Source organism: Aedes albopictus, chromosome 2 (genome assembly GCF_035046485.1).
Source record: "Aedes albopictus strain Foshan chromosome 2, AalbF5, whole genome shotgun sequence".
In the NCBI taxonomy this organism is placed as follows: Eukaryota; Metazoa; Arthropoda; class Insecta; order Diptera; family Culicidae; genus Aedes; species Aedes albopictus.
Genome location: NC_085137.1, coordinates 360,636,057 through 360,651,271, shown reverse-complemented (window position 1 = coordinate 360,651,271; position 15,215 = coordinate 360,636,057). Strand labels below are relative to the sequence as shown.

General features: G+C 39.5%; 1 protein-coding gene across 5 annotated transcripts in view; it reads right to left on the bottom strand.

The window, feature by feature from the left end:
* The window catches only part of LOC109403764 (protein furry), a 460,946-nt gene that overhangs the window by 137,522 nt on the left and 308,209 nt on the right, over window positions 1-15,215 (bottom strand). For all 5 annotated transcript variants that reach the window (XM_062852871.1, XM_062852872.1, XM_062852874.1 and 2 more), the window contains one exon: window positions 13,885-13,987. In XM_062852871.1, coding sequence (XP_062708855.1) covers window positions 13,885-13,987 — 103 coding nt within the window. The remainder of the gene's footprint in view (window positions 1-13,884; window positions 13,988-15,215) is intronic.

Genomic DNA, 15,215 nt, shown 5'->3' with positions numbered 1-15,215 from the left:
ATCTTCAAACCAACGGCGGTCTGTCAATGTGGGCGAACACAGAGTGAATGAATGACGCAGTTCCCGTCTGGTCAATGATTGGTGACTGACCTAGCACCACACAGCTTAGCGCCCACTCACCACGTGATTTGTTTAGAAGCAGAAAAAAAAACAAATTTTGTGGCAATCATCGAACAGAACAAAATCCTTGCAAATATTTGAATTCAACGCCGCCGCTCTACAAAACTTATCAAGATCCAGACACTGGACGGGCAAACAAGGCTGCGACAAATTTCAATAAAGATTTTCTCCGACCCAACCGTACCGCAGCCAAGGCATGGGAAAATCAAAACCGGTCTCAACTTATACCACTCCACTGCACTGGTGAAACGAAAAGAACGGCGGTACCGGGGAAAATATGTTTGTCTAGCTTGGTAGATCGAGAACATTCCACTCACAGTCGGTTCCTCCGGCAACGAATGTACCGGCATTATTGGATATCTTTAGATGATGATGCTTTAAGAATCTGGAAGCTGTCTTGAATTCAGCAATGTTGTGTCTGGGTATAATAACGAATAAACAGAAAATTTGGGAAAAACAGATTAACAGCGAAAGATGCGAATACGATATGTGCGCTAATTACGTTAATGGTTATGAGAGGAGGAAAAGGGTTTAGCTTTTTCTGGCGCGCGCTCGAATCGTTTTTATTTTGGGATTTTGCATAAACTACATAGACATAGTTGGGAGGGGGCCTTGGACCACAACAGCGCCAACGACTAACAAACAACAAGCGAAAAAATACGGGTCTCATTATTTCCAATTTACAACAAACAACAAACAACAAATTGAAGATCCACTACATCGATTCGATTAATTGGAGCTCCCTTCGACGATTCCTCTTCAGTAATTCATTCGGGAATTCCTTCATTAACTCTTTTGGAAATTCGGTGTTAATGTCTTTATAAATTTTCGCAGCAATTTCATTGGAAATTTCTTTGGTAATTCCTCCAGCATTTCCCTCGTGGTTTGCCTAGGTAACTACTTCAGCCATTCGATAGAAAATTTGATTGGGAATATTTCATGAAATTTCTTTGAAAAATCCTTCAATGATGCCTTCGAAAATTTATTCAGAAATTTCTTTGGAAATTTCTTTGGCAACTCTTTTATAATTCCTTATGCGAAAATTTCGGATGTTATTCCGAAGGATTCTTCTTTATCAACTCCATTGGGAATTTCTTAGCCTTAGAACTTTATGAGTCCGTCGGATCTGTCGGTAATTGCTTTGAAAAGTCCTTCAACATTGTTTTTGTGAATTCTATTTGTAAATTCCAATGAGGGTTATTTAGCAAATTTCTTTGCTAATTCTTCAGTAATGCTTAAATAAATCTTGCGGCACTTTCTCCACTCATTATTTTGGGAATATCTCGACTTCATGACATTTCCCCGAAAGACCCAATTACTCCGAATTCTATTTCCATGAATGTATTATAAATTTTCAATTTATCTAAGTGAGAGAAAGTCATGTCGTTCGTCTCGGCATGAACTAACTTGGAATAAAAATCATTCTGCCATTTATAGAGCCGCAGCACTCAATAAAAAATAAACTATTTGTTTTTTTTTCGGTGAGAATATCTAAGTTTATCTAAGTATATCACAGTTCCATTGTAAAAAAAAATCGACCTGTATAATTTAAAGAACAGACAATAGCCAAAAGAAGGAAAAAATCTTTATTGAAGTATTGGTTCAGTTTCATATAGCCAAGAAAAAAGAAAAATGAACAAATCGATCATGTCATTATTCCATATATGTAATAGTATAACTTGGAAGAACAGCCCATGATCAAAAGAAAGAAAAATATCTGATAAAAGTATTACCAGTTGCCAAGAAATTTCTCAAAAGAAAAACTAGAAAAAATATTCTATGTGTGAATAAAGGATGTATATTAGCGTGGGTCATCGGAACCGTTTTCTCAGATCAAAGCTTTTTTGGTTCCGTTTCGGGTCCTGAGTATCCGTGTAAAATTTGAGCACGATCGGTTGCGTCTACACTTTGCGCATTGCAATTGAAATTTGTATGGGATTTTGTATTGGAAAACATACTTTTTTGCATTTTTGTCATAACTTGAAAAAGTTTGTCTGAAACTTTTTAACCGATACTATAAAATGATAGCCTAGGATGTTCTGAAAAACTTTGTTGAAGACCGCAAAGCGATCCGATGCTTGTGAAAATAGTTATAACCAACGAACCGCATGCATGTGTTTATGTTTTAACATGTAAAGGAATAACAATAGCAACAAAATCATGCTATTTCGCCAAGCAAAAGTCAACGCTATATTTTTTTTTATATATAAGCATAAGATCACTTCGCGGTCTTCGACAAAGTTTTTCAGGACACCCTAGGCTATGTTTTTACTTTATCGGTTACACGGATTTAGACAAATTCGAGCTTGTTATGAGATAAATGCAAAAAAGTGTGTTTTCCCATGAAAAATCCCATACAAACTTCAAACGCGATGCGCAAAACGTAGACATAACCGATCGTGCCCAAATTTTGCACACTTATTTGGGTCCTGAAATGGGATCAAAAAAGCTTTGATCTGATGGGATACCATTGAATTTTTCATTTTTCCATATAAACGATGACTTACTCTAATGTATATTTGATGATCATATCAGCAGTTATAATTCCAAAAAGTTCTTAACCCTTTAGAGCCGGAAGGGTCATATATGACACCAACATAGAAACGGCCGTATAAATTCTCTCATTCGATAAAACAGAATGCTGTCTTCGGCTAAGTTGTTGCAAATTGAGTCCTCTATTAGGAGAAAAAAATGGGAATATTTGTATTTGGGATTGATAACCTAGAACATCGTGAACACCATGAAATTTGGAAAAACGAAATAATTGACAAACCAGTTGTTCTAAAAGCTGAAATGGATGTGGGTTACGTTTTTTTTATCTAGTTCATTTATTTGGGGCTCAATCGCGTATAACGCTTTACGGAGCCGAGGATCTTTCTTTGTACTTAATAGTATACATTATACAGAGTAATAACTTTTTAATGATATCTGTTAGTAATGGGTGGAAGCCAGAGTACTCGTGGCAGCTCGAGGTTAGAAGGTCACATTTTGAGGGATGGACAGGGTAAGGATTGGGCCAAAGGTTTCACTGCTGCTCATCCGGGGGTGAATCGCATCTTGCTAGCGTGTTCGGTGCCTTGTGGTGTTGGTACCAACTTGTTGTGGGACTTGGTTTTCCGAATGGCCAGGAGCAGCTTGGTAACACAAAGAGGACAAAACCGAGAAAAAAAAAACTGGAGAAGAAAACACAAGCAAATTAAACTTTTATACCAGCAGAGCGAAGAAAGTCGAAAATACATCCCATGTATGTGCGGGTCCCCAACACATCTCTCACAAGAACAAAGGGTTGTCTACCTCGGGCCTCAAGGGTATCCAAAAGTAGCGCTCTGGAGGCGTCATTATCCGGGCATTGCCAAACTACGTGGTCGATGTCATCATAACCGGAACCGCACTTAGTACAAACATTGCTCAACGCGAGGTTAATCCTGTGTAAATGCGCGTCTAGCGAGTAATGGTTGGACATAAGTCTTGACATCACGCGAATGAAATTGCGACTTACATCCAGACCATACCACCACACTCGCAAAGAAACATTAGGAATAATGGAATGTAACCACCGTCCCAGCTGGCCATCTCGCCAATCATTTTGCCAACTTTGAAGAGAACTCTGGCGAACAAAATGGAAAAATTCATCATGTGAAATTCTTCTATCATAGATCTCACCTTCCTGTGCGCCCACCTTTGCGAGAGAGTCCGCCTTCTCATTGCCATAAATTGAGCAATGTGAGGGGACCCATACAAAGGTAATCTTGTATGATCTTTCGACCAGTGCACCCATCTGCTCCCTTATTTTTGTAAGAAAGTAAGATGAATGTTTTACAGGTTTCATCGACCGGAGTGCCTCAATCGAACTAAGGCTATCCGAGAAGATGAAGAAATGGTCTACGGGCATGTTGGAAATCATCCCCAAAGCGAAGTTGATTGCTGCCAGCTCAGCAACATAAACCGAACAAGGTTCCTGAAGTTTGCGGAAGGCGGTAAAATTTTCATTGAAGACACCGAAACCAGTGGATCCATTTATGCGAGACCCATCAGTGAAGAATCTCTTACAGGAATTGACATGTTGGTACTTTTCGTTAAAAATGCGAGGAATAGATATACATCGAAGTTGATCTGGTATTCCATGAATAGCTTGTTTCATGGACAGATCGTATTTAACAGAGGAACTGTCATTAGTGAAGTGTACACGGGGAGGATTATAACTTGGTAGGCTTATGTCAGATGACATGTAGAACAGATAGATTCTCATGAATTTTGATTGAGTGTTCAGACTGAGCATTTCTTCGAAGTTTTCAATGACAAGTGTGTTGCTCACTCCACACTTGATAAGTAACCTTAGCGAGAGCTCCCAGAATCGGTTCTGGAGAGGTTTCACCCCTGCCAGGACCTCAAGGCTCGCATTATGCGTTGAGTGCATACAACCGAGAGCAATACGCAAACAACGGTATTGAATTCGTTCCAACTTTATTAGGTGGCAGTTTGCTGCTGAGTGGAAGCAGAAAGAGCCATACTCGAGAACAGAGAGAATAGGGCAGTGCATGAAATTATCTCCTTCTCTTTCACTCTTACAGAAATTTTGTAAACAACAAGGCCACGAAACTTCAAAATCCCATACAAAATCAAAACAGTGCAGTGCCCTATAGTCGTTTTGTAAAGTTTTATGAGGTCTTCCGGGTGAGCACCCCACCATGTTCCGGTAATTGTGCGTAGAAAATTGATCCTTTGTTGACATTTTTGCACCAAATACTTGATTTGGGTACCCCAAGTGCCTTTTGAATCAAACCAGACCCCAAGGTATTTCGAAGTCAAAGACTGGTCGATTTCTATTCCCAAAAGATTGAGTTTCAGTTGGGCTGGGTTCCGCTTTCTAGAAAACACAACCAATTGAGTTTTTTGCGGAGCAAACTCGATCCCCAAATCTCTTGCCCAGATTGACAGATTATTTAGAGAATTTTGCAATGGTCTTTGCAATATTTCTGCATGTGGGCCTTTTAGAGAAACCACAGCATCATCTGCAAGTTGTCTTAGCGTGCATTGTCCTTCCAAGCAACTATCAATGTCTTTCACGTAAAAATTATAAAGCAAGGGACTTAAACATGAGCCTTGGGGTAGGCCCATGTAACTAATTCTGGAAGTTGTCAGTTGTCCGAGATTGAAACTCATATGTTTTTCTGACAACAAATTGTACAAGAAATTATTTAAAATTCCTGGAAGTCCACTATTGTGCATTTTTTCTGACAATATTCCTATGGAAACTGAATCAAAGGCGCCCTTAATATCCAAGAAAACTGAAGCCAGTTGCTCCTTTTCCGCAAAGGCCAGTTGAATATCTGTTGAAAGCAACGCTAGACAATCGTTTGTTCCTTTGCCCTTGCGAAACCCGAACTGTGTATTTGAAAGCAAGTTATTCGATTCGACCCAATGATCGAGTCGTGATAGGATCATTTTTTCCAACAATTTCCTTAAACATGATAACATAGCAATTGGGCGGTATGAATTATGATCAGACGCTGGTTTACCAGGCTTTTGAATAGCTATTACTTTGACCTGTCTCCATTCATGCGGAATGATGTTGTTCTCCATGAATGAGTTGAACAGGTCCAGTAATCGTCTTTTCGCGATATCTGGGAGATTCTTTAGAAGATTGAACTTGATCATATCGCGTCCCGGAGCGGAATTGTTTGATGAAAGAAGAGCCATAGAAAGTTCCAGCATAGTGAAGGGTCTGTCCAGAGAACCGTCTTTTGGGGATGTTTCCCAAGAAATCGGTTGTGCTGGGACTGAGTCTGGGCAGACCTTTTTCGCGAAGCTGAATATCCAACGGTTGGAGTATTCGTCACTCTCATTAGAAGAAGAGCGGTTTCGCATGTTGCGAGCCACTCTCCAAAGCGTTGTCATTGAAGTTTCTCTTGAGAGACCCTCAATGAAGTGTCGCCAATAACTACGCTTCTTCGCTTTCAGCAGGTTTCTCAGCTGTCTTTCGAGCTTTGCGTACTCTTGATAAAGATCTGAGGTACCGTGCCTACGAAAAGTTTTGAAAGCATCAGATTTTTTAAGATACAACTGGGTGCAATCATCATCCCAGCCTAGTGTGGCTGGTCTTCTTTTGAAGGTTGCACTTGGAACACGTCGTTTTTGTGATTCTAATGCACTCTTATATATCAGTTCAGACAGGAATCGATACTTATCCAAAGGTGGGAGGGGATTGAATGATTCGATGCCAAAAGATACCGCTTCTGCATACTTTTGCCAATCGATATTCCTTGTGAACCTGAATGGGATGGTCTGACCTTTCACTATTATGCTTTATGGTGGTTATAATGGGTAAGTGATCACTACCATGAGGATCCTCGATTACCTTCCACAAGCAATCGAATGATAGTGAACTTGACCCCAGTGATAGGTCGAGACGACTTTCTTTGCCGTCAGATGCAATACGTGTCACTTCACCTGTATTTAAAATGTTCAAATTGAAATCATCGCACAAATCATAGAAAACGGCCGCTCTATTATCGTCATATGGTTCGCCCCACCCTGCACCATGCGCGTTCATATCACCCAGAATTAAAACTGGATGTGATAGTGCAGAAACCGCATTCCAAAGATGACGGCGGTTAATTGAAATTCTTGGAGGAATGTAAACGGAAGCTACGCAAAGTTCTTTACCCTTTACGTTTATTTGGCAAGCGACGATTTCTACGCCAGGATGAGTCGCGATTGGAATTCTATAAAATGAGTAAGTCTTTTTGATCCCCAAAAGAACTCCCCCATAATGGTCATCTCTATCCTGGCGTATAATGTTAAAATCGTGGAAGTTGAGTTCATCTTCAGAAGAAAGCCATGTTTCACAAAGGGCAAATATATCACAATCAGAGTTGTGAATCAAAAACTTAAACAGGTCTAATTTAGGTTTTAGACTATGACAGTTCCACTGTAGCACAGTGATCATATCTTGTACCTCACTTGATGAATTATCCATCGAAAGATATGATCGCAGCAAGGAGGGGCCATGATTGTGTCAGATTCCGAAGATATTCTTCTACTGTAGGTATAAACATATCAATAATGCCTCTAAATGTTTCTGGAAGGCTGAGGGCATCATATAAGCGATCCACGAGAACCCTAAAAGTAAACAGTCCTCGCTTGGGTCTAGGAGGCTTGTTTGAACTGCGAGGAACTTTGGTAGCTTTTTTCTTGCTACCTTGTCGATTATTTCTCTTTGAAGTGTATTTAACAGGCGGAGACGGGGGTGACAGGTTCTTGCTACAACATGGATCTGAAGCTGAAGGAACCTGATTCTTCGGAGTTTTTAAGTTTACCCCGTCTCCTTTAACATTAGGCAAACTTTTGAGGGAAGACTTTAAAAAGACCTTTCGGCGCAATCCCGGGGAAGATGATGACTTCCTTTTTCCAGGTGCGTGTACCTCCGAAAGAGATCTACCCTCATCAGTTTCGCCATCGTCCTGATCATCGGAAGACAACTCCTGATAGGGATTTTCAACTGGGACAGCTGATTCAGAAACGGAATCTGGTGTTTTAAAAGATTTCACCATCTCCGCATATGTCTTTTTGGAGCGCTTTATGATAGAGCGACTCTCATTTCGAATGCGTCTTTTGTAAGCCGGGCAAACTTGCAAGTCGTGTGGATCTCCGCCACAGTAGCTACATTTTTCCGCTTCCTGTGTGCAAGAGTCCTCCAAATGAGCTTGGTTGCATTTGCCACAACGGGGCTTGTTGTCGCAAAAGCTATAAACCTTCGGCCTAAAAAGATGCACTGGGTAAAAACCACCATCAATTACAACAAATTCCGGGAGGACGGAACCTGGAAAAGTCACTCGAAAAAACGCTGAAGGCGAGTACACCTTTTTATTTCCTTCTATGGAAACCTTAGATAAGCGTTTACAGTCTAGGATAGCCACATCAGGAATTGACCTATTTTTGAATCGACCAAAGCCGGTCTTGATGTCCTCACATGTCAGCATTTCGTCGAGGATCTTCCCCTCCACCTCCACTTCTCGTGCTGGCACATAGACGGCGTATTCAACAGTAAACGCTTCGTGTTGAGCAATTTCATTTGCTGCTTTGTAGCTAGGTGCGGTAACACGCAGCTTGGATGCTTTCACTTGGTGAATAACGGTCCCAGGATACTTACGCGTCAGCTCTCGAGAAATCGAGAGCATATTCAATGGTTTGCATTTGCGCCGGAAATAGACAACCCAAGGTCCAGGCGAAGATGGCTGATAAAACCGCGTACGAGCAATGATATCATTAGGAGGCGTTTCGCCTCCAATCGAATCGTCCATGTGGAAACAAATTTATGGAAAATTACTCAAAAGTGCAAAAGAGGAAGAGAAAAACCTTAAAGTATTTACAGAGCACTTTCTTCCTTAGGACGACAACTGTTTGGTTTGTAAACCAAACAATGTTAATAATATATAGAAAAAAAAAACTTGTACTAATAATATACGAATTCAATTCTTATGTTCATTTTAGCGCACCCTGTAGGATGCAAAAACAGTATTGAAAAAAAAGAAAAAATAGCTAATAAAAAAAAAAACAAAAAAAAAATGGTCCGTTATTTACAGTTTGTACACCCTTACCCGTATACAGTAGTTTGGGAACCACTGTTATGGATGTCAAAAAAAATCACGTGGTCGAATGTGGACTGGGGATACAATAGACAAAAGCGATCAACACAAATTGGGCGGACAAAAGAGTGTATCGAAAGAGTGATACTTATCTGACCGAAGCAGGTAGATATTTATCACAGGCAGGTCGATGGTAAAGCTGTCCGTCGCGTCTGCCTTCGCACCCGTCGCCGCCGTCCTCTTCGATGACGGAGGGGCTGATGATGGCGATAAAGATGACTTTCTTGGATGCGATGCTTCTTCTTTGATGTACGATGATGCAAGCACCTCGCTTCCCGGGTTGCGCTGGATACCACCTTGCGACACTACACTTCGCACAAGCAGGAAAACGTACGATATAAAAAACCTTCCGCACTTGCGGGGGAAAAAACTCCACTTATACGAGGTCTATCGCGTGGTGAGATACGGAGCACACGTCCGACTCGTCCAAATGCACAACTGGGAATGTGGGTTACGTTTATATGTGTTCATTTAGCCTGCGTCAAGAATATCAAGAGATGTTTTATATTCTGGGATGTTCTAGGTGTTCCAAACTGTCCTATAATGAAGTCCTTCAAATCTACAAGACAAACTTTATGTATTTTCGTCATAAATAATAGTGTTGCATAATCTACTGGGATCCGCGAAGCTCTTGACATCTACAATGTCATTTTGAGACATCACAAGCATATTCCAGGTCAGCCAAACTACCTTGGAGATCAGGACTTCAGGTTTAAACTCGTAACAATACTCATATCTGTTATGTTGAGTAACGCTGCATAATCAACCGCGGTTACTGGAGCAATCCGAAATCTAATTGTTTACTATAAACCTTTGGGACATTCAGGGTCGTCCAAACTGTTCTGTAATAAAGTCCTTCAAATCTACAAGAAAGAATAACTTCATGTGTTTTCACCATAAATAATAGTATTGCATAATCTGCTGGGATCCGTGGGGCTCTTGCAATCTCAAATGCCATTTAAAGACACTAGGGGGATACTCCAGGTCAGCTAAGCAGTCCTCCCTGCTATACTGAGTAACGTTGCATATTTATCCGTGGTTACTGGACTAATCTGAAGTCTACTTTTTTATTATGAACCTTTGTGACATCCAGGTTCATCTAAACTGATCTATAATAAAGTCCTTCAAATCCACAAAAAAAAATTTGGTTTCATCATAATTAATAGCATAGCATAATCTGCTGAGATCCGTGAAGCTCTTGAAATCACAAATGTCATTTAGAGACACTATGAGAATGTTCCAGGACAGCCAAACTATCTTTAAGTTCAGAACTTCAGGTATACACTCGTAACATCAGCTATATCTGACAAACTGAGTAACGTTTCATAATCAATCGTGGTAACTGGATCAACCTGAAGTCTACTATATACTATTATGAACCTTTGGGGCATTGAGGGACATCCAAACTATCCTGATGTTTAGCTATTGATAGTAACAGTAGTTACTCTCACAATGAACTTTAAACTGTATGCTATAATCCCCCTGTAATCTGTAATATGCCAATGAGTCATTTCAAAACAGTTTTGAGATATTCCTGATCAACAATACTACTCCGGAGACCATAGCTTCAGGTCTACACTTGTGATACGTACATTATGTAGTGTTACATTATCCACTATACTAACAAGAGTAGTTAGAGGAACAATAAGGGTTGTTATATATTTTTGAGATATTATGGGCTTCCTTACTGTTATGAAGCTAAGTTGATAAAAACAACCACTGTTACTTTTAGCGGACTTACTGGACATGATAGATTCCAAATCGTATCTTTTAATGAAAGAAGTTACCATTACACCCGTAGACTTAAAGATCTAAACTCAAGAATAGTTTGGATGACCTAGGATAACCCGACTGATCTGATACTGTCTATTGAACTTTCAGAAGGCTAACCAGACGTGATAGGTTACAAATCGTAGCTTTGTATAATGAAAGAAGTTACCGTCATACCCGTAGATTCAAGGATCGAAGCTCAATAATAGTTTTGATGACCTAGGATATCCAAAAAAATATTCTGCAGAATATTGTACCGTTTTCATGCTATTGACAACTAAAACTACAGGAAAACGTAGAAAAACTCCATAATAACGCTTGGAAAAATTCCGGCTTCAAAAGGTTAAGTAGTAAGAACATACATATGCTTGACGAAGGATTATTTTTTGCTGAAAATGTGATCAATCATATGGTGCACCGTTAACTACCAAGAGCGGATCTCCGGATAGGCTTGTGAATAACTCATTCGGGGTAATGTGTCATTCGAGGAAATGGCATTCGCGATAATGGAACTCGGGGTAAAGTAATTTCGGTGTTGTTTTTTACTTCTTCGGTTATTCCTCTTGCAATTAATTCGATACTTAACGAAATTCATCGGAAATTCCTTTGAAAGTTTATTAGGCATTTTTTTTAAACATCTTTGGTTTCCAATTCCATTTTAAAATCCTTCGAAAAATTTCTTCGATTTTTTTCCATATTTGCTACGGCAATTCATTTAGAGATCTCAAGCAATTATTTAGAAAGTATTTCCGCAGTTCATTCGGTATACTCTTTCAGACTGCTTTCGAAAATGTATTTCTAAATTTCTGCAGTAATTTCTCTGGAAATTTATTGTGCAGCTTTTTTGTAGTCTTTTTTGCAATTCTCTCGGGAATCGATTCAATAAACGTTATTCATAAACCTCGATGACCAAGTTTTGACCTTCTCAGACCTCCCTTCCCCCTCGTAGACATTTGTTCATACAAAGCTTTCAAAATTTGTACGGGGCAAGTCTTTGGCTAGGCACCTCCCCCTCCTATAAGTCTACGTAGCTAATGAACGGCCCCACACTTTTCTACGAAATTATGTCTAAATTAGTCTCATTTTGCAAAATATTTTAAAATTCCTTAGGAAATTTCTATGCAAACTTTTTTGGAATTGATTTGATCAGTTCCTCTGAAAGTGCTTTCGCATTTTTTAACGTATCACTTATAGGAATTCTTTATGTGGAAATTTCTTAAGTGTCTTTTTTTTAATTCTTTTAAGAACTTCTTAAACATTTTATTTCAATTCTTTCTGCAATTTCTTTGAAATTGATGCAATATTTTCTTTTTTTTAATTTCGTCGGCTTTTTTTTTGCAAATTGGCTATATCTTCTGTAATGCCTTAGAAAATTTATTTAGCAATTGCGATTGGAAAACATTTTCTAAAATAAAATAAAACTTGTCTGAGAAATTTCCAAGGGTGGTTTAAGGAATTTACTAAGAGATTACCGAAGAAAATTTCCGAATACACAATGAATTTCTAGAGGAAATGCTATAAAATTCAGCAGAAATTTTAAATACAAAAGATATTTTTAAAACAATTGCCCCAGGAAATTACAAAGACCGTAGAAATTTCCAATTAGATAGCCGAAATAATGTAAAAGGAATTGACGGAGAAAGTTCCAAAGAAACTTCCGATAGAATTGCTCAACTAGTTGCAATGAAACTAACGAAGCAATTTTGAAAAAGCTTATCGAAGGTATTCTCAAAATAATTGCCGATTGTATTTTTTTTATTACTGTTTTTTAGTCCTCAAAAATAAATCGATGACAAAAATATACGACGGATCAGCGGGAAATCAATAGGACAAAAGGTGGACCTTTCAAAGGACAAAAAATCGAAAGAATTTGTCCTTCAAACATTTTATATTCAAACATTTTAAATTGGCAGGAGCCCGTGGCACAATTGGTCACACATTTGCTTCATAAGAAGATGGTCATGGGTTCGATCCCAGCCCCGGCACTTTCGTCAGTTGCTCTTTTCTCATGAGAGCAGCTGCCATTGACCCTCTTCTGAGCCCACGGCTCAAAAGGACCCGGATACTTGGACATCAGCGAACGGCAACTCATAATGGACCCGCAATCGGACTGAAAAAAGGAACATCCAAAAGCCACACATCAACATCCTCGTTCTCCATTCTACCATGAACGGGGTGGAAAAGTGACAGCAGCGCAAAGGGCAACCAGTTTGATATAGTAGAACTAGAATAGAATACATTTAGGCGCTGTACAAAGGGTATGTAGCAACTGCCAATTGGAATCGCTCACACAGTGCCTTAGTGGACAAAAGAGCTGTAAATTAGGTTAAGTGGTTGAAGAATAAAAAAAAATCTCAAAGTTACCCTATACTTTGTTAGTTTATTGCGTTAAAATAGATCAAACGCGATAGAAGCCTAAGGGTATCATTACACATGACAAATATTTGGCCATACAAGCCCAACAAATGACCAACAGTACGTGAATCATGGCAACCTTGGATAAATGTCGGACTACAATGGCAAATATATTTGCCCGTCTAATGGCACCTTTAAGTCTATTTTGAAACTTCGAATGCGTTTCTCTCATTTTGATTATTTTAGGTTTTATTTCATACGGTGAACTTTTTTGAAAAATTGTCAAACAGTGTAATCTTTTAAAAGGAAGTGATAGGCTCAACACCATCACTACCAAAGCCTCTACTCCATCTACTACTCCATCCGAAAGAATTTCCGAACTACGCCGCTGGCGAACATTCTTGATCAGCAAAATGAGGAAACAAAAACGCGGGAAAACTCTTATGTAATTTAATTAATGTACGCTCCCTTAGGCAAAAATTAATTTGCAGCGATTCGCTTTTTTCCTAGCTTGAAGCGAAGCTAAAACCGGATGAAACAAAAAAAAAACTGTAAATATTTATTTTCCGACTAAAACTCCGCCATAATGGTGTACCAACTTCGGCAACTTTAAAGCCTTGTCGTTGTGGGCGGTGGTAATTCAATTCATACCCTTTGTGTGGCAGGAAAGTGGAAAGCCCACAGCACAAACCAGCATGGCGAAAAAGGATCAAAGCAGAACAATGAAGATAAGCTGTCATGCCCGGAAGTGTTGCAGAATAGATAGAGCAGAGAGAGAGAGCGAGCCTGGCGAACGTTTTGTTTCGGTTTTCAATTAAGCTCGATGTTATCACTGAAACCGGGATCCAATTGTGGATTCGCCACAAAGCCTCTATCATCATAGCAGAGAGCTTTTTTGGAGTGATATTGTGTTGTGTGCCACCCGAAACAAAGTACAGCTGGCAAGTAACCAATCCAACCGCACTCCCAACAGCACCGCAACAAAACTTACCCCGATTTGATTGGATCCTCGCCGCTGTGTCGTTTGGTGTGGATGGTTCCCTTCTCGACGCCGACATCCTGCACCTTGGGATCGTTGTTGCCCGAGGCTGGTCCTGCGAAACACCGGGAAAGAAAAGAAACGATTGATGAACTGAATCAGTAAATCGAACGATTGCCACTGCTAAGTTGGTCAACGATAGAAACTGGCGAAACGAAATAATCAAACTGAATGAAGACGAATGGTCAAGCGCAACAGGATATCGAGATTTGTGCGGTCCCACAGCAACAACGGTCTCGTATCGGTCTCAGATTGAAGACTAAATAATGGACAGAGAAGCAAACATAAGAAGATAAATATGTCAGTGAAGGTCTTCGTTTGATTCAAGGTAGAGAAGCTGACCGTTCATATCAGAAAGTGCTCTCCCCAAGCAACACACATGTTATATAAAAGTTACGACAGCGCAAGTTTTAGTTGTATAGAAGTTTATTTTACGTTATTTCAACACAATGTTAGAATTACGTAAAATAAACTTCTATACAACCAAAACTTGCGCTGTCGTAACTCTATTATAACATGTGTGTTGCTTGGGTCGTATGAAGTCGCAAAACGAGTTAATTATTAAATGCACTTCCACAAAGGCCAATCTGTTGATGCCTAGATGATATGGAAGTCAACTGTAAGACGCATCACTTGTCTATCTTGTGGAGTAGATGAAAGAAGATGGAAGGATTACAGAATAGAACTATCTCCAATATCTTATAATCTCTGTATCGTAGAACTTCTTAAGCAAACCTCCCCCGTGATTAAAAGTCAGATATTTTGAATGGCTTTGTTCAAACTGGAAATATCTACACAAAAGTTTTTCCAGGCCGATCGTTCAACAGACGGAAAGCATTCTTGAAAGTCTTATGAGCCGACTTGGAAGCGCTCCATTCAACCAAACGGACGTCTACATTTTTCCCAAAGGTTGTACATATCAGAGTTCCACTAGGGAGATCCTCACAGACCGCAGAGAACAAGCTTCTTCAAAAGCAATAACTGTGGTCTAGCTTAATGAAGAATATTGTAATAGCAAAGCCTGTTACCAGTTTTAATTCTGTGTTGCGTGTTTTATTTTAACTTGTATAAATAAGTGTTTACAAGTGCCTATAAATCGATTAAGTGGACCCTCGATTTTATGTACATCTTTATAATGGATTTTTTTAACCTTCTTGTACCCGACTCCCGACAACTCATTTTGAAAATGCTGGCATTTCATCAATTTTCATCCGATTTTTTTGAAGTTGCCGTCAATCGATCATAAATTGGTGATAGTTTATTATCCGGGGATGTTCCGGATT